At 49.5% G+C, this 21,353-nt stretch overlaps 9 protein-coding genes across 9 annotated transcripts; 3 read left to right on the forward strand and 6 right to left on the reverse strand.

Annotated features, from left to right (window-relative positions):
- Positions 1-125: 125 nt before the first annotated feature.
- Positions 126-472, reverse strand: FIESC28_03271 (uncharacterized protein; the record flags this gene model as incomplete). The annotated part of the gene is made up of 3 exons (XM_031157420.1): positions 126-156; positions 223-322; positions 382-472. The coding sequence occupies 3 exons, from the start codon at positions 470-472 to the stop codon at positions 126-128; spliced, it is 222 nt and encodes a 73-aa protein (XP_031018552.1).
- A 1,008-nt stretch (positions 473-1,480) lies between these two features.
- On the reverse strand, positions 1,481-2,231 carry FIESC28_03272 (uncharacterized protein; the record flags this gene model as incomplete). The annotated part of the gene is made up of 3 exons (XM_031157421.1): positions 1,481-1,578; positions 1,635-1,909; positions 1,960-2,231. 3 exons carry the CDS (start codon positions 2,229-2,231, stop codon positions 1,481-1,483), a joined length of 645 nt encoding a protein of 214 aa, XP_031018553.1.
- A 1,231-nt stretch (positions 2,232-3,462) lies between these two features.
- Positions 3,463-4,492, reverse strand: FIESC28_03273 (uncharacterized protein; the record flags this gene model as incomplete). The annotated part of the gene is made up of 2 exons (XM_031157422.1): positions 3,463-3,772; positions 3,825-4,492. 2 exons carry the CDS (start codon positions 4,490-4,492, stop codon positions 3,463-3,465), a joined length of 978 nt encoding a protein of 325 aa, XP_031018554.1.
- A 4,427-nt stretch (positions 4,493-8,919) lies between these two features.
- FIESC28_03274 (uncharacterized protein) lies at positions 8,920-10,965 on the forward strand (the record flags this gene model as incomplete). Its single annotated transcript, XM_031157423.1, has 3 exons — positions 8,920-9,129; positions 9,191-9,791; positions 9,842-10,965. 3 exons carry the CDS (start codon positions 8,920-8,922, stop codon positions 10,963-10,965), a joined length of 1,935 nt encoding a protein of 644 aa, XP_031018555.1.
- A 356-nt stretch (positions 10,966-11,321) lies between these two features.
- FIESC28_03275 (uncharacterized protein) lies at positions 11,322-13,171 on the reverse strand (the record flags this gene model as incomplete). Its single annotated transcript, XM_031157424.1, has 2 exons — positions 11,322-12,874; positions 12,931-13,171. The coding sequence occupies 2 exons, from the start codon at positions 13,169-13,171 to the stop codon at positions 11,322-11,324; spliced, it is 1,794 nt and encodes a 597-aa protein (XP_031018556.1).
- Positions 13,172-14,045: 874 nt separating this feature from the next.
- FIESC28_03276 (uncharacterized protein) lies at positions 14,046-15,446 on the reverse strand (the record flags this gene model as incomplete). The annotated part of the gene is made up of 3 exons (XM_031157425.1): positions 14,046-14,267; positions 14,315-14,765; positions 14,821-15,446. The coding sequence occupies 3 exons, from the start codon at positions 15,444-15,446 to the stop codon at positions 14,046-14,048; spliced, it is 1,299 nt and encodes a 432-aa protein (XP_031018557.1).
- A 444-nt stretch (positions 15,447-15,890) lies between these two features.
- Positions 15,891-16,429, forward strand: FIESC28_03277 (uncharacterized protein; the record flags this gene model as incomplete). Its single annotated transcript, XM_031157426.1, has 4 exons — positions 15,891-15,951; positions 16,007-16,077; positions 16,128-16,252; positions 16,306-16,429. 4 exons carry the CDS (start codon positions 15,891-15,893, stop codon positions 16,427-16,429), a joined length of 381 nt encoding a protein of 126 aa, XP_031018558.1.
- A 193-nt stretch (positions 16,430-16,622) lies between these two features.
- On the reverse strand, positions 16,623-17,367 carry FIESC28_03278 (uncharacterized protein; the record flags this gene model as incomplete). Its single annotated transcript, XM_031157427.1, has 2 exons — positions 16,623-17,242; positions 17,292-17,367. 2 exons carry the CDS (start codon positions 17,365-17,367, stop codon positions 16,623-16,625), a joined length of 696 nt encoding a protein of 231 aa, XP_031018559.1.
- A 1,226-nt stretch (positions 17,368-18,593) lies between these two features.
- On the forward strand, positions 18,594-20,100 carry FIESC28_03279 (uncharacterized protein; the record flags this gene model as incomplete). The annotated part of the gene is made up of 2 exons (XM_031157428.1): positions 18,594-18,731; positions 18,778-20,100. 2 exons carry the CDS (start codon positions 18,594-18,596, stop codon positions 20,098-20,100), a joined length of 1,461 nt encoding a protein of 486 aa, XP_031018560.1.
- Between the last annotated feature and the right edge of the window lie 1,253 nt (positions 20,101-21,353).

The following is a 21,353-nucleotide window of genomic DNA, read 5'->3' on the forward strand; positions in this document are numbered from 1 at the left end:
CGCGGCGCCATTTTTGAACTCAATTCAGCCATCCATTGTTGATCAATAATTATTTCATATTAATTCATACTAGCTCATCTATCGCTTTGAGCTTCCATTTATCTCATTAGACATCATTATTCTCTTTAGTTAGAGATCTTGGGGTCGACCTGGTTGCTACACACCATCATTGTTAGTTGCGGTTTATTTATATGGATGATAAGGTCCTCGCATGCCACTTACCCAGTTTTCTTCTCGTAGGCGCTGCGGCCGAAGTCGGTGATCTTCTCCTGGTTATCGCGGGAGATATTTGTGCCAGCCTTGTCGTTAACGGCGGAGAAGGCTGATGGGTGTCAGTAAAGGCCAAGTATTATGTAGGATCTGAAGGAGAGTGTATCATACCCTTGTCAACGTAGTCTGTGCCCTGGTTACCGCCGCTGGACTTGGAGGAGCTGTCCTTGTTACCTCCCATAGCGTTCTTGACGAAATCCATTGTGTAGTTTGGGTGTGAAAGTAGAAAGGGGATTGGGTTGATGTAGTGCTGTGAGGAAGAGTGTAGAGTTCTTGTTGGTGATGAATAGCAATCTTAAGCAGCAACAGTCGACCTTCTTATACTTCTCAGCTACCGATCTAATAATAGTCGAAGCCTTCCAACTTATCCCAAACCCATTGAGAAATAGTGGAATAATCCGCAGATCCCCTCGATTTGCTGCCAACCTTCTTTCGTCATCCCACGCGACAGGGGGCACAAGCTACGTCACTTAGACCCTGAATTACCAACTCTTCATTCACATCTTCTACCTACCGGCACGCCGATTCCGGGAATCTCGGCAGTTCCGAACTCTGGGCTTTCATCATACGCGTTCCAACGATTGAACTTGGCAACTTTTCTTCGCTGTTGCTCTTGTTTCATTGGGGAGAAGGACCTTGAGATTTCTCGATGATTGTCGCGATGATATCAAAGCTCCACTTGAGCTCAGGTGGAGAACAAAGGCTTGTCGTCGGTTCGAGACCTTGGCCATGGCAGCTGGAATGCAGGAGCGAGCTAGCAACACCGCCGTGCAGAGACAGCTGAAATAATCACGCTTGCAGAGATGGCTCTGCCACTAGTCGAAGCTGGCTTTGCTCGTGATAGAGGGATTAATAAAAGTGCCTTACTTCGCAGGTCTCGGCCCTTTGTCAAAGAAGCTCGGGTGCTCTCAGGCCGCCAACCCTACAAGACGCAGCTTAATGCAGATACCAAGGCAAACTACTATTGACCAACTTTGTTTCATGTGTATAATGATCTTGTATTAACAAACTAGTTATCGAGCCCTGTCTATGCAATTCCATTATGTGAGCTATACCTGTAAATGCACTCGTTGTGTCGAATCGTTAACAACTCCAGTCCAATGCAAACCGCATCATCACGTATCAAACCATTCAACTCCGTGGCTTCGTTGCCATGCATCGTTATTTCGTTATAAGAGTAACCTTCCATCAATGGGCATCTAAAATGGGCTTATGAGTTGACGAACACTTGATAGGCCATGATCATAACCCAGATGAAGAAGACAGTTCCCGTAAGGGCCATTGCGAAAACAAGCTGCCACGATTGACCTAGAACCTGTTAGTATGGAGAAGTCTCAGTGATCGTGGAGAAGTGAAAAACGTACAGATGTTTCGCTGTTGGAGCCATGCCATAGTCGCCTCGCCCGTACCCTTGGGATTCCTACCAAAGACTTGCACGTCGCAGACACTCTGGATAGACCCATCAGGCCCAAACAGCTGTATCGCAACCACGACAAGTCCAACAAGCCATAGTATAAAGAACATGAAGCCGCCGACCATGACGATCGCGGGGAGTAGTCGTCGCTGGCCAATGAGCCAGAAAATGCCGAGAATGAAGAGGATCGAGAGACCACCGACGGTGATGAAGTAGGGGAAGTACCTGGATTTTGTTAGCGTCTAGACACCAGGATCACTGTTGGGTAGACATACCATGGGATGCCGAGTTCGAGTTGATTTTGCACTTGTACGAATGTCGCAAAAACGCCAATGATGCTTGTTGACGCGAGGAGGATCACAAAGATCCAAAAGTTCAGCTGCCAAGGAGGCCAGTTGTATGTTCGTACATGAGTAGAAGGCGGAGGACCGTCGTAAGTCATGGAAGACCTGGTCTGGCTCGTCCCAGTCCTCGTTCCAGTCCATCCCGTTGTTCCAGTCCATCCTGTTGTGCCGGTTAAACCGGTAAGTGTTGATTTGGCGACCATGGTTGTTGGACAATTTTGTAAGCTTCCAAGCGCGGAGTAACAGCACGATCTGCGTTATTCGGCAATCGAGGAGTTAACGGAGATTTAAAAGCAATCCCCTTCTTTTTCAGCCTCGCACGCGTTACTTGCAGACGCTCCTTTCCTGCGTCTCCTACCCAAAGACTGCCACGTTGCCAGCCCCGCCGATCGCGGCGCGTATTATTGTCCAGTGAATTCGAGGTGCTTCGTAGACGATTTTATTCAAGATCGGATGCCTCAAGAATGTAGACGCTGTGTTGATGTCGTACGCTTCGCTTGATCGATGGGAGGAAGAGTGATTTTTCTCGCGTCGTGTTTGGGCCAGAAGATCCGGGGGTGGGGATTGTGCTGCGCTGGCTACACTACCGATAGAGATGTGACGTCGGGCGTCCAATACGCCAAGAGGGTGGAATTGAATTGAGGCCTTTTGTACAGAGTATCAACGAGAGAAGAGACGGGATGTTAGGTATCGACTAGGCGTTGGACGTGAGAATTGTAGCGAATGATGGATCATAAAATTGATAATGGTTGAGGGATCCGATTATCAAGTGAAGTGTTGTACTGCCGAACCTTGGCGTTTAAACAGAAAAGATGGAAAAAGCAAAAGAGGAATTAATTGTAAATGGACAAAAGCCAACAGACAAGGAATAATTTTCTAAGCCAAAGAATCTGTCCAATTGACGAGCCCATGTGAAATTGCTCCTAATGCATTCTTTGGTGAGGCTTTCTTGAGGAGGTTGGGAGCTGCTGTTGCGTGGCTGGGAACGCGACACAACAGGGGCTAGTGACGCTGTAGCAGCTCGTGAATGGATACACGTCAAAATTCTAACGGATCCAGCCCAGCCTTCAAACGATCAATCATTAATCGTTTGAAGATCGAAAGATCGATTGATTGTTAGAAGCCTTTAGCATTTCTTTTAGTATATGTATTTTCTATGGGGTTAGGTAGTTGTCGATTCCGAATGCGCGGATCCTCACAGTATAGACTTGACTTAAACAGCACCTCCGAGAGAAATGTATTTTATTTCGAGAGTGATCTCGCAGTTCGCTTATATAGAGATGTATGATATGCACTGGCCCAATCAATCATTCATTCAACTCAAGGATATCATCAATCATCCGCCCTCAAATACAGATAGTACTCCATATCAATGCATTTGCCCAAGTCATCATGTCTTCCAGAATCACAAAAGAAAATCTCGCTCCTATTCCTTTATAGTAGTGTCTCGCCAAGGGCGCATCGGACAAGTGAGCATCCGGCGTGGATGGTGTTCTGCTCGGCTTGCTTGGTATCAGCCAGGTGAGGGTTCACCTCGACCAGGTCAATGGCAACAAGGTTGCCTGTCTCGTGCACGCTCTCGCAGATGAAATCGCCTTCGCGGAGAGTCAGACCGCCGCGGACAGGTGTGCCTGTGCTAGGAGCCCACATGGGGTCGAGGGCATCGACGTCGAAAGACAGATGGATGGGGGTGTCGTTGCCGATGTGAGCGAGGGCCATCTCGACGACACGGCCAATACCATGACTGCAAGTAAAAATCAGTAAAGTTCATTAATGTGGAACGAAGAATTACATACCGATCAACGTCGTGCATGCTGAAAGCCTTGATGCCATGTTCGCGGAGGATCTTCTTCTCGCCAATGTCGACGGAGCGAAGACCAATGTACACCAGCTTCTTGACGCTCAGACGCATGTCATCCTCGAGCCAGCCAAAGCACTCCTCCTTATCCTCCTTGGCCAGACCTGTCAGGAAGGCAACAGGCATACCGTGGATATTACCACTGTCACTGCTCTCAGGAGTGTTGATGTCGGCGTGGGCATCAACCCAGATAACAGCGATCTCGCGGTTCAAGCGCTCTCGGGTAGCCTTGGCAGTTCCGGCAATGGTACCAATAGCAATGCTGTGGTCACCGCCAAGTGTAAGAGTCATGCGTCCCTCCCGTGAGTGTTCATAGGTGTGCGAGGCAATCTTACGAGTCACGGCAGATGCGTGACGGGGCTTCTTCATACCGCGGTAGTCAGGATCCGACTCGGGGACGAGATCCTCGAATTGCTGGACAGACTCATCGCCGAAAAGCTTGTAGCCAAGCTCATCACGGATCTCAGTGAGAAGGCCAGACTGAATAAGAGCAGCAGGTCCAATGTCAACGCCGGCTTTAGGCTGACCACCTGAAAATCCGACAGCAACGACGCCGACTTCATCTGGCTTGGAGAGGAAGCGGCTGTTGACAAGACCGGTGTTCATATTGGCGGTTTGGTGTAAGTGGAAGCGAAGCGGCGGAATGTGGGGGAGTGAGGAATGACGTAGAGCTACGATAAGAGATAAGACGTAACAAATAAGAAGAGTGAATATGAGAAGAAGGGGCTCGCGAAGGATAAAGAAGAAGAGAAAGAAAGGAAAAGATTAATCAGAAAACGGCGAGAAAAGCCTCCATTTGTATCTGGACGTCAATGGCACTGCCCGTCCATCTTCTCGGCGTCTTTTGACCTTCTCGATAGGCTGCAATCGGCCGGCGGCACAGACCAGACACTGACTGACACTCCGAGTCTCAAAGTCCCATTCCCTGAGAGCGGAATATGGATAAGGTAATAGCGTCGGCTTTTCGGTTGCAGACGGGCGGGGGTTTCTCTTACATACAAAAAACCCAGTTCACAGAGTCAATTCAAAATGTACTGTATCAACAAAGGAGCTGTGCTGTCATGAGTTGCCCTTTGTCAACACTGTAAAGTCGATCATGGTGGTCATCCGACAACCTAGTCACTTGACAAAAGTGGTTTAGAGCCAACGCCTTCTGTTGGCTCGTATTGGCAGTGCAAGATGCAAGAGATAGCGCGGTCCCACTGATCTGGGTCCTGGTCCTGGATAGAGGTGGTTTCTGTTACCAATCCATTCTATTTGCCCTTTCTTTTTTTACCTCCATCCAATGCCAAAAATGCCCGCCCCAACGGCAGCTCAGCTCGTTCCCTCCACTTATGGCCAAGTGCCGGCTGTCAATCGTCCTATGTTTTTTGCCATGTGAAGTTGTACAGAAACACTCAACACCAGGCACTATCAGTAAGACTCGAGATGACTTCTCAACGCCCGCCATCTCGCAAAAAAGCGTGGGATGACCGTTCCAAACCGCCGATAACCAGCTTTTCATCTTAGGTAATGTTAGGTAATGGTAAACAGCCATCTTTCTCCCCGACTCTTGTCCATGGTCATGCCCATGGGTGATGACCCGGCACTCCTTACCCCTAAGTTACTAGCTGTATTTTCCTCGCTGGAGCCTCGGAGCCAACGGGCATAAGAGTCGCGGGTCTGCCTTCCCCTAAGTTACTAGCTATCGCTGCAACCTACCCCTAAGTTACTAGCTCTATATATTGCCAATACGCCTAGGTTCAGGTTTCTGGGTCTTTTTGTCTGAAGTGTCCCACGCCATGACGCCCGCAGCAAACAAGCCAGCGTTGCCGTTATCTTTTGTCTCTTTCTTTTTTACCGATGAGTTTGAGTTGGGCCGACATGACCCGTTGAGAAATGGATCAATACGAGTAAACATTCCTGACAGAGAATTTTCACCGACAGGCATTCCCTGGATATCTTGTTGGAATCTTGGAATTGCATCGAAAACTCCAAGTTGTATACCTACCACCAGGTTGAACAACGGTAGCTCAGCCTGCACAATTCACCGGCCGGTTTATTTCCAGTGAGCTGGGGAAAGCTCCGGAGCCGCAACTCTTACTCCACCGATGGGATTCTTTCTCTCGTACTACCGAGATAGGGCTTTAAACAATGACTTGTGCGATACTGTCTCGTTCGCTTCGACAACGACAAAGCAAAGATCGAAGGCAGAAGTTGCGCAGACGACAGCGAGCAGGCTTGGCAGTACAGGCATATCCTCAAGTCAACGCAACGGATCTCAAGACGGATAAGGCAAGTGATAGGACCGTTGTATTTATGGCAATTGTTGGCGAAATTGACAGCTCGTTTTGGAGCACAGAAATGTGAGCAACAAAATTGACAGTTTAGGCGACATCATAAGCACACGGTTGCAATTCCAACGTTGGGGTAGGACAAGCCTCAGGTCATAAGAGCATTGGACTGCCTCTTCGCAACCTTTACCTCTTGCTGGTTCGTGTTGCTCAACGAGCAAATCAAGGTACACGTTGCCCATCAAATCATGCACAACCAATCTCAAGCGTCCCTCCCTGTCTAACTTGCAACATTGTCGTATACAGAGTCAGAGTTATGAGTATCTCAGCTGAGTCAGTACAGCATCAGGACGTCAGCTGACTAGAATCTCGTATTGAGATCTTGCACGGCAGTCGTACCGTGGTTTAGACTAGATCTCGCCTCTGTTTCGGGCGGGTTCTCCACTGCAAAAGCTTATCGTGCTAAAACCCTGAGAGGATGTAAGACCTTGAGAAAATCATCTTCTGGTGAGGAATGGTCTGGACGAGAAGAGAAGAGATGTTGGCAGACGTCACTAGCCGTCCTGTGCACTTCTCGTCACACTATTGTCGGGTGTGCCAAGCTGTCACCTTCTAAGATAGTACAAACACAGCGCATGTGAGTCTCGCAAGGATGCGTCGTTTGCTCAGGTTGTGTCTTGTAGATCAGATCAGATTTGATGTATAGTGTTTTCTTGAAGCTCAATGCTTAATGAAACATGCTTTGGCAGTGCGCCTAGCAAACATTCATGGAAACATGTCATTGCGGTATTTACATGCAAACTACCGTCTCTTTACATTCCCAAGGTTCTAGCTATGGAGAAAGTCATAAACAGTTGTCGCTTAATTAAACCGAATCCATCTCTTTGAAGATCTCATCCAACAATTATGATCTATTCCGAGATGGTTAAGATCGCGCCATGAGCGGGCCAGGCCTTTTAGCAGCCACACCACTCAGGGGATATCATGGCAATTACCCCCTTGGAGTAAAGTATTGAACCTGTGCCGCCGGGAGGATGAGTGTATCTGTCAAGTTATTTCTGGCTCAGCTAAATCATTTCGAGACAAGAGAAACGATCCTCCCGTCTTGGCCAGATGTTGAAACATTGGCGTTTATTTTAGAGTAAACGTTTGAAGATCAACAGTTTGAAGTTTACTTGACGTTAATGCTGCGAGTACCGTGGCTTGCATGGGGCCAAACGGTTGCCACGCAGGGACTACATGATATTTCAGTGGGACATTGGATTGCGGGTTCGATAATTAGAAGCGAGGTATTTGCTGCAACTACGGATACAGTAGTACTCCATTATGTCCCCATCCATCAAGGGCATCAATTCTGTCTGCTATGAAGACATTGGATGGAGACGAAATGGTATACCTAGGTCTAGGTGTGTAAAATGGCCTCCAGCTATCTGTGACTCTCTGTCAGCCTTGAAACAAGAGCTTTATTGTTTAAAAAATGCCAAGCTTTTCACACTTGGTTGCTTCAAGGCGATTTGGAGCTTAAGCTTCATGATGATCCCTGCAATCTGTAACTCATCTGACACGCGTCCCATATTGTTCCAAGGAAGATAGTGTTACAATTGGGAAGGCCGTTTGGGAAGAGGACACTGTACCCTTTGCTCTGGATTGGTATCCCTTGGGTTTGTCTCTCTTCAACTGTTGCGATACGTCAACTCTTTGACGGACCACCATCTAAGTGGACATGCAAGAACTCGGTCTCTGGATTCTCTGTACGTTGAGCAGAATTGTTCTCGTCATACCTTGGTACTGTACTCAATCTCCAAAGCGCAAACGCAATCAACTTGACGCGTGTAAAGTGTGTGATCGGCCCCTGATTGTCCCCAATTCACAATGCTAAGCGGCTATCTCCCCTGTAGAAAACCCCCCGATGGCAGGGCCAAGGGTCCACCGATCAAGGCCTTCTCCAAAATCGCCCGCCTTGGGTATTTTGCAGCCCCTGAGAGGATACTTGGCTTCTCACCAGATTCAAGTGATCAACCATGTATCGTCCGGCAGCTAAATTGGTGATCCCACATTTTAGGTTGAGCTAGTCTAGACATGGAGCTGTTCTGTGCCTGTAAATGCAGCGCTAAGTCTGGAAATTTTGAGGACGAGCCAGAGGCAAGACAAGTCAAGTCAAGCAAGCAAATCTTTGAGGCAAGCTCCTTCCTCTTCCCATAGTCTCTCCCTCATTCCGACTTACGATTCATGCTTCTTATTTCTCCTTGTTCAGCTCCTCCTCACAATCATCAACCTCACCTTCTTTCCTCCGTTGACCTCCTGTGATCGTTGAGAATTATCTCTTCTTTTTATTCCTCGACCCCCTTTATTTTGACAATCCTTGTCTGTTCATTCTCTACTGTCACTAACCCACTCTCCCCACGATTTACCCTTCCCAGTATCGCACCTTCAGTGCGGCAAAACGACAGCTCGATATTCTCTCTTGCCTGCGAGCATCACCAAAAGCACGATTTAATCATGTGGTGAAGAAGCGATTTTATTAATTACATCAAAACGTCTTTTCTTTTTCCTTGCGAGCTCCACCACGCTGCAGTATCGACTTTGAAACGCTCTTCTGCCCCGCGATCGACCCTACCGTAATTCGTCATCTCGCCCTCGAATCGAAAAAGTTGGCTGCGCATACGTCTTCTGTCGCTGGCGTCAGAATACTCCTTTGCGCTGCGCCGTCAATCGGGCAACCCGTATCGAATAATAATACCCCCCGAAGATATGCCCAATATGCTTGCGCCCGGCTTCAGGACACGGCGCACTTCCTCCTTCATCCGCTTCGGCGCCCTCGCTACTCTCATTATCTTCGCCTTCTGGACGTTCAGCAACCGCGCTCCTACACCTCACCTACCACCTCTGCACAAGTCCCAGCAGCAACCTACCGATAACTCGAACCCTATCTCTCCTCCTTCACCTCCCAGAGAGGCAGTGGAACAACCGGTAAGTGGAAGAGAGGCAAGACCCCTAAACGTGTCCGATTTACTAACTAGTTGTCTTGAAGTTGGTAAAGGATCAGCCTGTGAGAGGTCCTCATCCAATTGACAAGCTCATACACGATGGCGGAAAGAGGCACAAGGAGCAGCTCTCTAAGGAGTCGCAGACTCTAGAAGAGGCTGCGCAAGCCTATCGCAAGCGCCGTGGACGTCATCCACCTCCAGGTTTTGACAAATGGTGGAATTTCGCCAAGCAGAACAACGCTATCGTCGTCGAAGAATTCTGGGATCAGGTTTATCATGATATCGAACCCTTCTGGGGTGTTCCCCAGCCTGTCATTCGCAAGGAGGCCTACAGCTTCGAGATGTCGATCCATATTCGCAACGGCAAGGCCAATTCCACAAGCGATTGGTTCTGGACGTTGATCTGGCTGGACATGATTAGATCGATTGAGCATATGCTCCCAGACTTGGACATGCCCTTGAACGCCATGGACGAGCCTCGTCTCGTGGTGCCCTGGGAGGATATCAACGGTTATATGACCAAGGGATCAGAATCACGAAAATTGTGGTCGGCAAAGGAGGTGGTCTCAGACTTCCAAAAGCTTCCCGCACCTGGACGACATGACAGAAATGTCAGAATCCCCTTCAAACGATGGGAGAAGACGAGTAAGCACCCAGACAAGAGCTTATGAAAGAGCATTGCTAACATGCCACAGGCCCCTATTGGCCCATTGCCAGTCGAGGATGTTCCCCCGATAGTCCAGCCCGTCAGGCTCCTCTTAAAGATTCGTTTAACGAGCCTCCCCAAATCGATATCTCGAACGCCGAGCCGCACTCGTACGCCGGCTATGTCTCCAACTTTACCCAATCGAGCGAGATCTGCCATCAGCCTGACCTTCAAGGCCTTAACGGACTGTTGATCAACCCGATTTCTGTGTCATCCACCAAGGTCCTGTTCCCAATGTTCGGCGGTTCCAAGCTTGCCATCAACAACGAGATTTTGCTCCCTCCTCCTATTTACTGGAAGGCAGAAGAACGATTCACAGGTGGTGAAGATAACGACGTCGAATGGAGGGATAAGGGCAACACTGTAGTTTGGAGAGGTGTTGCGACTGGAGGCAAGAACAAGGCGGAAAATTGGCGCGGTTTTCATCGTCATCGCTTCGTTTCGATGCTCAATTCTACAAAGCTCACCGCAGCAGAGAAGGGTACTGCGAAGCCAGAAAACTTTGTCCTCCCGTCCGAGCAGTATCATCTCCAGGCGCAGGCTCAGAACCGACTTGGCGATTGGGTAGGCGAGTGGTCTGACGCAGGCTTCGTTGACCTCATGTGCTCGCCCAGCGAAGAGGAGGGTAGATGTTGGTACACAGATCACTACTTCGCAAAGGTCGACGGAATGGACATGAACAAGCAGTTCGCCTATAAGTACGTCCCCGATATCGACGGGAACTCCTTTTCAGGCCGCTACCTCGGTTTCCTCAACTCGACATCCCTTCCCATAAAGGCCACTCTTTTCCGTGAGTGGCATGACAGCAGACTCGTGCCATGGGTTCATTTTGTACCTATGGACAACCGCTTCCAGGACTTTTATGGCATCATGGAATACTTCCGTGGCTACGCCGATGTTGCCGGCCACGACAAGGCTGCTGAAAAGATTGCGCTCGCGGGTAAGGAGTGGGCGAACAAAGTACTGAGGAAGGAAGATATGCAGATCTACGTCATGAGATTGCTTCTCGAGTACGGACGTGTCATTGCGGATGGCAGAGATAAGATGGGCTGGGTAGACGATGCGCTCAAGGATCCATCTATCGAGAAGACCTGGCAGAGCTTCGGCTTGTGAATGTGAAGAAGACAAGTTAACATTGTTACGGAGTTAACCTTGATTTAAGGAAGGGCGATGGCGTTACGGCGTGCGATATTTATTTTGGACGATGGCATGTCGAGGGTCTACAGACTCTTCCGACCAGCGAGATAAGTGGAGGGCATTTCAAGTACATATAGAACTACACAACCACACAAGGAAATGAATGCCAAATAAATGGGTCATACTTGACGCACATTTCAAATCGTTGAATTTGTTATCTCAATACCATAACACGTTTCTATATCATAAGATGGTGATACACGTAAATACCTTTGAACGCCGATGTATGCTTCTTAATCCAGTGCCTAGTCGTACAATTCTGTCCTTCTGTTTTACATAGCACTCGGCGCGTTGCCCAATGAGGGGGTCTTCGAGTCGTCCTCTTCCACCAACTGTCTGTCGTAGTCGTCCGTTAGGCGTCCTACAAGCGTTGTATACTCAGGCGCAAACGGCCAGTCAAGCCACGCTTCGATGATGTCTTCCCACTGCTTTGGCGTCACACATCGCGCAGATAACGCTCCATGCTTCGATAGGGGTGAGCCTGCCTGGTCCGGATCGTGGATGGAGGTCACACCGGGTGCCTGGTCACCGAACCCAGGCCATAGACTGTTCATGGCTTTGGGAACGCCTGAAAGCGGATACTGCCACCAATAGCGTAGCATGGTTTCCGAAATAGTGCCGTTACGCGCATCGGGGCCGTGTTGACGAATAAACTTGCTCATTGCTTTGGGTTGGAGGTCGAGAAGAGCGCAGGGCATTTTTGGGTAGAAGTCCTCAGCGTGAGTGACGAGAGGTTCGAATGGACGACGGTCCCAGAAGAGGACCGGTTCTTTTTGTCGGAAGAGCTGGTAATTGTCACGAACCATCGCCCACTCTTTCCGTGTGTTCTTTTTGATGTTATCGAGGCGACTGTCGAATGCTGCCTCGGCGGCGGGAAACTCGGATGGGGATTCGGTGGCGAGTCTCATGAGTCGATCGCGCTCTTGCAGAAGTTCAAGATACAACTGCGCGTCTGCAGCTTCGTACTTTTGACGGAAGCGCAGCGCTTTGAGACGGGTTGAGGGCACCTCTGCAGAACTCTCCAACTCCCTCTCGGCTTCTTCGAGCTCTTGGCGGAAGGGCCGGCTATGGATGGGAATTTCAACGCCTGCAAGTTGTCGGTCTGCGTACTCTCTATTGGCGGTAAGATTCTGATAGACTTTTGTTTCACGGCCAGAGGGCATGGTAAGACCAGCCTTCTTCATGCGATCGAGCGTTCGGTATCCAGACTCCATATTGATCCACTCATCGCGGAGTTCGTAACGGTCCTCAAATTCGTCGTGGCCTGCGATTTCATGCAACCATTCGAGGGAAAGTTCGGCTTCGAAAGCGCTGCGTTTGCGACGGATGGAACTTCGTGGGAGGAGCCTGCGCTTGCCGTCGTCGGAAATCCAGATGAGCATGCGCACGAGGCCGTATTGCTGGAAGAGCGCGGCGGATCGGATACTGGCCATAAGCTGGTAGAGAACCATGGTGCTGACGCACTCGAACATTTGGTACTTCTTAGCTGGGCAATAGGAAATATTAACATTGACCAGGAGCGTATCGTTGCGTTCTGGCTCGGCGGCTGGGTCACGAGTCGGCTGGTCGATAGAAGTTTCAAGCATCTCCTGTAAATCTTTCCAAAGAATGCCTTGTTTGGGAAGAACTTCGACGTTTGGTTTGTTGATAAAGTCGCCAAGGAGTGGCTTGTAGAGTTCGATGTCTGGTTCCATGAGGATGTGTTTTCGAGGTTGAACTAGTTCATGTAGGGTTTTGCTCCAGATGCCAGCACCTGGGTTTATGTCGATAAGATCGCAGCCACGATGGCGCTCGAGGGAGGGACCCATAAGGTTGGCGATATCATCTAAACAGTTTATTTTATGAGAAAGTGAGTCTATGGGATCGCGTGAACAAACTCACCGCATAAACCTTGGTTGACAATATTAACACGATGTTTATCCCCAAGAACATTTCTTCTTGCCCCTCGCTGGAGCCAAAGTCCTGTATCTTTGAGCTGTTGTGACAAATCGTTGGACGGTTCGAGCTGATCGCCGGTCAGACGACCCGTAGCGTAGGGACGAAGTCGAAGTTGAATCGGCGACGTCGTGCGCCGCAGTGGTCGCGCAAGAGACAACCGCGCGTGTTGTCGGGCGACGAACATTGTGTGGAATGTTCGCTGGGTATCTTCTCAGGGCACAACCGTCGTTGGCAACAGAGGATGGGTGACATGTTTCGATGGAGGGGACGGAAATTGTGAATTTTGCCATAATTGACCGCTGCGATTAGATGGATAAGATAAGATTAGCTCGATGTGTTAATTACCTACCTAGAGCTCCATGCCAGTGGGGCTTTGATAGTACAATCAGATTGGGTTGGACGCCTCGGACAATTCATGGTCATGTAAAAATCAGACTTGGCATCACTCCGCCTCTTATGCGTACTTCCTGAATCCGTCCATACAATTTTTCCTTTACTCCAAAAGGTCAAAAGATCAGGTACCTATCTAGGTATGTAACAAAGATGATGTACAGGTTGCCAGGAGAAGTGGATAACAAGCACTGCTTGAACAACCATTCTGTCAACCAACCCGCAAGAATGTCAACCTTCTCCCAAGCTAACCATACGGTACAAACTAACAGTGAGTCTCTTGAGTAGTGAGAGGATAGTGCAACCATTAAAATATCACCAGCCTGATCGCAACCAAACGACTCATATCCGATTACATAAAATAGCTATTAGTTACCCTATAACAGTAGTAGCCTCGATTGGTTGTCTGAAGGGAAGACTTGTCTAGGAGTGTACGCGACTCATTCAGAACACCTTCGCGATATTCAACAGCAGACTCAACGTAGCGTATATATCAACATTTCTTTCATTCATTCCCACACCAGTATGCCCAAGCTACAAGATAAATAAAACTCCACGAGACGCCGCCATGCTGTAAGAGACAATTCTGGAAACTCGCTGCCTCCCTCTCCTTTCTCCTCCTTATGTATGTGCAACAAGTGACTGTCGCAACTCATGCTGTATCTTCATCATGCACCTTCGCTGCCAAATTCGTTGGTCCATTCGATCTGTCTTGCGATATCGTCCTTGGATACAGTTGGATGCGAGTCGTCGAGCGCCATCTCAAAATCCTTCAGCTGGACATCCGGTGCCAGTAATTCGTCCGATGAGACATCGTCGTACGTCATCTCGATCTTTTCTGGGTCGCCAGGCGAGCAAGGCGTCAACATGCGCTTGCCATCTTTCATGACCTGAATGTGTTAGTATGGATTCAGATATGTGTAAGTAAACGACTTACAGGCTTGAAGTGAGTTGCTTGCAGAATCTTGCGGACTGGCCGCATTAGAGCAGATTGAACAACGTTGGCGATATCACTACCGGACATTCCTTCGGACTTGGCAGCAAGAATATTGTAATCGCTTGCCACGAGGGCAGTGTCTGTGTCACCAATAGCCAATTTAAACATGCGCGCTCGACCATTTACGTCAGGAAGACCAATATGCACACGGCGCTGGAAACGTCGTCGGATAGCAGCGTCGAGTTGCCAGGGAATGTTGGTGGCTCCCAGAACCAAGATGCCCTTGCTGTCGTTGCCCACACCGTCCATTTGGACCAGTATCTCGGTCTTTATACGACGTGAAGCCTCGGACTCGCCTTCACCTCGGGGACCACATAGAGCGTCGATCTCGTCGATGAAGATAACCGAAGGCTTATTCTCACGCGCCATGGAGAACAGGAGCTTGACCAACCTGCGCGAAACTGCGTTAGCTAAGGCATATCACTAATTACAGCAAGGAAGCTTACCTTTCACTTTCACCCATCCATTTGCTGACAAGATCGGAACTGCTGATACTGAAGAAAGTACTGTTCGCTTCCGTCGCAACGGCCTTGGCGAGGTAACTTTTACCTGTACCTGGGGGTCCGTACAGCAAAATACCCTTCCACGCCTGTCGCTTACCCTGAAACAGACTGGGAAACTTGATGGGCAGCACAACAGCCTCTTTCAACGTTTCCTTGGCACCCTCGAGACCAGCGATATCCTCCCACCGCACGTTAGGCCTCTCCTGAAGAATGGCACCTGACAATGCGTTGCGCAACTTTTTGCTATCGTCGTCCTCGCCCGCCGCAGGCTTGCCCTTACCAGTGGAGCTGCCGTTAGCGCCCATGATGGCTTTCCCGCTGCCATTTGCGTTGTTATCGTTCTCGCTGGCAAGAAATTGCTTGAGCTTCTCGGCGCGATCGAGGTAGGTAGCCATCTTTTCCTGCATGGTGACTTTGAGAGCCTTGTTCTTCTCCCACTTGAGCGCCTTGACCCAGAGTTCCATGGAGGACATGTAGAGGTCAAAAGCTTTTTGGTACTCCTTATCATGGTCGGCCGTGATGGCCTTTTGCACCTCTGCGATGGCGCGGTCGCGAAAGTTGGTCGACATGGTGACGTTTGTCGGTCGAAGAGAACGTGGGGGAGGGGGTTTATGCTGGAACTTCCAAAAGTGAAGGGGTCGGATCTTGTGCAATTCCCCAGCGGGATCGGGAGGTGACAAAGGCGAGGATCGAACAGTAACAAGCACCTGCAAAAGCTGGAGTCGTTATCGAGATGGTGGACGGTTTGCTTGAGGCAACAGTCAATTGCGCTGGGCTGTACAGAGTACAGTACAGACAGGCTGGGACCGATTGGCGGGGAAACATGGCCCAGATCCATAACCTAACACAAATGATGCTTATAGCGGGGCAGAGAGGGGCTACACAACTTTACTGTATCGTCAGTTTAGGCGACAAGAAAGAGAAAGGACGATTCTTGATAAGCAGGAACATTTCTACTTGCTTAGTGGTATTTTATCAAGTTTTACATCATCCTTCATCGCCCCCAAAACACCATGTCGGATCCTCAAGCCAGGCTCCAGGCCCTGTCCGAAGAGTTCCAGAAGCTTCAAGGCGGTATGTTCGTTCACCTTCTGAATGAACGAAAGACATATGCTAATACGCAACCCAGAACTCCAAAGCGCTGTTGAGTCGCGACAAAAGCTTGAAGGACAGAAGCAGGAGAACGTTGGTGTGCAGCAGGTTGGTCATCTTGACATAAGCATCTCAATAAGTCTCTAACCCAAGCTCAGGAGTTTGATCGGCTACAAGAGGGCGAGACCATCTACAAGCTCACTGGTCCCGTGCTACTGAAGCAGGACAAGTTTGAGGCCGAGAACACGGTCAAGGGCCGCCTGGATTACATTAGTAGTGAGATGTGAGTAAAAATCCCATTCCAAGGTTGTACCCTTGTCTAATGTCCCGATTTAGCACCAGGCTAGAAGGCACAATCAAGGAAACCCAAGAGAAGCTCGAGAAGAAAAGGACAGAAATAATTCAGATTCAATCAAGCGCTCAAGCAGCTCAAGGCAAGGGCAAGGAGGCATCCAAATAACTTCACAAAACAGGGGAGACAGGAGTGGGTTAAAAAAAATAGACCATGAGTTGAGTTATATTCTACAAAAACATTGATGATGATAATGCAAATTAGACAAATACCTGGCACTTTATGAGCGCCGCGCTAAATGATACCAGCGGGAGAGTCTTTCGTCGCCCACCCAAACGCCTGTCGTGATTCGTGAAGTGATCTAATTGATCGCCATGATGCTGAAACCCCAAGGAACGCCCATGTTCTTGTGTTCTAGAGCGGCGCTGGGTGAGAACATAAAGTCATGCTTGTCGTCAGCGGCAACAGGCTGAGGTGTCGCGGCATCCTCATCAGCATCAATGGCAGCGAGGATAGCCTCTGCGATGTCGTTCTTCTTCGTACAACTCTCAAAGATACTGTCGCCCTCAATAAGACTCTGTATCAAAGCCCGCTGGTCGCTCTCGGTGAACAACTGGGCCTCGCGATTGAGAACACCATAGTTGACCTTCTCACCCGTCAGTGCCAGGCGCTGGAAGATAACGGTGAACGCAGCGATGGCCTGGGCCAGGATGCGAGCTCTCTGCTTTGAGCTGAGGTTCGCGAAGAACTCGGACGTCTCCTGCTCGAGAAGCAATTGTGTGTTTGTGTCGAAAATGGATTGGAGGATGCGGTGCAGAATATCGCGGCAGTTGAGGTCGAGGTCGGCGCAAACGTCGAGCTCAAAGACTGATGAGATACTGCGGAGGATGCTGGAGAGAGCGTCGAGAGGGCAAAGGTCGCTGGGGAGAGTGACATGACCTTGCTCAATTGTGAAGATGTCGACGGCAGTGTTCACAGCGGCTACTCATGTTAGTTCATTCATCCATGGCTTGTTGCTGTTGTTACATACATTTGCGGACAGCGTTGACATTAAAGGGCTTGACCTCAATAGCGGATATGGTAGTGTTGTTCTTGATGGCTTCCATTTTGTAAGTGAGGTAACGAAGGAGAGAAGTTAGGTGTTAGATGAGATATGATCAGGGAGGCTGAGCTCTGTGCAAATCGAGATTCTTTACAAATGATACTGAATACTAGATAGACGATCGAGGCATGGGACCTGGGAGAGGCTGGCTTTTTAAACCCAATCGCCCCTTGAGAAAACTTTGCCTAGGAGATGCCCAACTTGCTGAGAATAATGTCCGGCATATATCCTGGCAGCCTCATAACAAGGCCTCATGGCCACACCGTGGTCAATGCCCCCTTACCTGAGGTGTCATGGGCGTGGGTAGATGGGCCGATGACCGATGGGACCATCGGGGAGCTTTTCTCACCGTGGGGTTGACCGACTCGGCGAGACAGCGGCGGCGATATGATGCGGTTCGATCATGATCATGATAACCCCTAGACCAAGACTTTGCCTCTGGGGGTTGACATGAGCATCTCTTGGTAGTGAGATCTAATCATGACTATTGCGGCACGATTACCAAGTTTGGAGCCTAGTCAACAGATTGAAACCTTCATCTACTGTCGGTTCTTGACTTCCGTCTTGTCGTATTTCCAATTCTGGTAGTCTAATTAGGGACCGCGACCCGGATTCCCCGAGCCCAACCTTAAGCTTCCATACATGGATGCTGAGTGTATCTCCAAGGCGAGTTATTCCGAACTGACTATAAACCATCGGGAGAAGTCGGGACAGAGAGAGACGTGCTCCTTCAGGGCATCAAGTGCCTGAGGATATCTTCCAAGGAAGAGCGGGCTCGGTGAGACAGCGTGGGGAGTGCATTGCATGGAGATAGCAATTGTACGATTCTCATACACAAACCACGCCATCAGCCCATGATAGAAGTTGAGTGTGGCTGTGTCTACTGAGGCGTTCCACGCCACACAAGGCTAATCTGGTGTTTCATCCTTTTGGCTTATGTGCATATTCTCTGCTTCGTCATTCCATACCGCATAAAGTCATACATTCCCCGCCATTGGGCATGGAGGGGCAATCAAGGTACCGGCCACCTGCCGCGAGACGCTGCGCGTCGTCACAGGATCCATTTGATTCCATCTCGACACTTTAAGATTCCCCATTCCCAGGCAACTTCTTTTAAAGTTGTCGCCTACAAGCCGCGTGGCACCTGAATTACAACCATGTACTAGAAATAATTGCTTTGACGACTTTACGACGTCAACTATCAACCCTCCTTCCTCAACCTCTTCCAATATGGACTCACGAATAGCGATGCGGCCTACCCGGCCTCAGACTGTCAAAGAGCTGGTTGCCCAGGCCGAGAACTTCAACTTCAATACAAATATTCCCTTTAAGCACTGGACGCGTGCGGCCGAGACACTGTACCAAGAGGTTTGTATCATCAATCTCCGTGCTTTACTTCAGCTAATCTGTCTAGGCTTCCTTTGCAGTCTCCGATGGCGATTTCGGTCGAGCTTACATGATGCTGTACCGGCACTCCGCTCTTGTCCTCAAGTATATTCCGACACATCCCCAGTTCAGAGATCCCGAGAACAAAAAGGCCTACGCAGCGCTTGCAAAACGCAAGCGCATCGAACGCGTCATCCAAGATCTCGAACAGCTCAAACCCGAAATTGAGAATGCCGTCAAAGAATGGGAGCGGATGGCGCTGTCGCCGAAGCCGGCTACCGAGGCTGCACCAAACACTTCGTCGCGATACGAACAATTCGCAGCTCGCGATCCAAGCTTGACCGGCAATGCTAGAATTCTGGATGCATCTGATCACCAGGATCTAGCAGTTGATCTGGCCCAGAAGGAATTGACACGAAGAGATACAGCAAGGAGGGTCACAAGACAAGCTGGGATCACTGACGAGGATATCATGTCGAGGAGAAGAGGAGGCAAATGGGACCAATGGGACGGCGCACGCATTGGGGACGACGAGGATCTACGGCGACAGATGGAGGCAACTAGGCAGGCCCTCGACTCGGCGCACGAGAGACGTAACGACCATGATTTCCGACCGACGTCGCACACTTACAACTATCCGTCTATTTCCAGACCTCGGCCACTCGAGTACGAGAAAAGTACAACGCCGACTACTCCATCCATTCAACCAAGCCGACCACCGAAGGAACCCGTGGCTCTACCACCAAAAGAGCCTCTGCACCCGTCTCTATCCCAACCGTTACCTCCAAGCCTGCCACAAAAGGTGCCCCTATCAGCATACGAACCTCTTATACCATCTTCGTCGCCTCAACCTGTCGATAATAACCGACCTGAGGTTCCTCGCAAAGAGGCACTTAGCCCGACCGGAGATGCTGGCCCACCAACAATTCCCAAAAAGGAGCGTCTCACCTTCAAGCCTGGCGCATACCTTGAGAACGGTGATCCGATACGGTCTCTCTTCCTTCCCAAAAATCTCCGACAAAAATTTCTCGACATCGCTGCTGATAACACACGACGGGGACTTGAGATGTGTGGCATGCTGTGCGGTACACCCATCAATAACGCTTTGTTTGTCAGGTGTCTCTTGATCCCCGATCAGAAGTGCACGTCGGATACGTGTGAGACAGAGAATGAAGAGGTCATGTTTGACTACTGCATGAATGAGGACTTGCTTCTTCTGGGGTGGATTCATACGCACCCGACACAGACGTGTTTCATGAGTTCACGGGATTTACATACGCATGCTGGATACCAGGTTATGATGCCTGAGAGTGTAGCCATTGTCTGCGCACCAAAATTCCAACCTTCGTAAGTGACCACAATCAATTATCGCTCGTTAAGCTAATCCGCCAAGGTATGGAATCTTTCGCCTGACTCACCCTCCAGGGCTGGATCACATTCTGAACTGTAACCATCAGGATACTTTTCACCAGCATTCAATTGACAATATCTATCGTGGTGCGGGTCAACCGAAGGGACATGTGTATGAAAGCGATAAGTTGGACTTTTATGTACACGACCTTCGGACCAAATAGAGTAGGAGTGGAATGGGATGACTGCCAATACAATGCGATACCTACAGTGGGATGGCCGAGGAGGGCGACCATGCATGCATAGCGCTGGAGTTTTCAAGGGTGATGGCGGGCCTCTTGCTTTCAGTACTGTAGACAAGACATGATATGAATGACTCTTTTAGACGAGCAAATGGGATCAGAGGTTACCGTGCGACAGGATCTGCGGATTGACATGTCGAATGAATTGAGAAACACGGAAGATTATTCTACGGTATCTTTGTTTCTGTACACAACCTTGGTGACTTCAGACAAGCAGAACATCAGTATAGTTAGTGCGTGTGCTCCCTCGGCGTACTGAATACAATGCAATACAGTACAGCTATCAGTGGAGCTCGACGATCCTCTCGTCCCGCTGTGGAGAGCATGAGATTAAGATTGGGTTGGGTTGCCAGCCCCGAGCCAAGCCAGTCCAGCTCGGCAGTGGAGGGCGGTTCTGTTCTCTTTTCTCCCTAGTCTAGCCTCCAGAGCTAGGGGCAGCTCGGTAGCGTGGGTTTAGTGCTGCACTGTAGGTGAAAGTGAAGCCCAAAAGGGCTGATGATGGGCATGCAGGGTAGCGATCAGCCAGCTGAGAGTTGGACTCTAGTCTCTGCGTCACCCTTTGACCAGGTGAGTGGGTAAGAACTGAGATGGAGGGTTTGTAAATTTGAACAAGGAAGTCTCTGGTTGTTGAGTGATATTTCCATGTAGTTGGTAAGTTATGAGATGAACAGTGTCGCAGGACATGTTGATAATACCGATGAAGAGTCAATTGCTATATTCTGACCAACATCGGACATAAGATTATGTCAGAAACATAGCCATAGACTACCGGAAATTTAACAAAAACAATCCCCTCAATCTCCCTCCAACGACGACAAACCACGTCATTGGCTCTGTCTCTCCCTCACCTCAATTCTCTAGGCCTTTACGACACGGCACAGACTCAGTACAGACTGCAGCCCATTCCCAAAAGGGTCTTTCAGCTGCGACTCAGTCTCGTGTAACTGACCAT

Source organism: Fusarium coffeatum (genome assembly GCF_003316985.1).
Source record: "Fusarium coffeatum strain FIESC_28 chromosome Unknown BRIP53273_contig_69, whole genome shotgun sequence".
Classification (NCBI taxonomy): domain Eukaryota; kingdom Fungi; phylum Ascomycota; class Sordariomycetes; order Hypocreales; family Nectriaceae; genus Fusarium; species Fusarium coffeatum.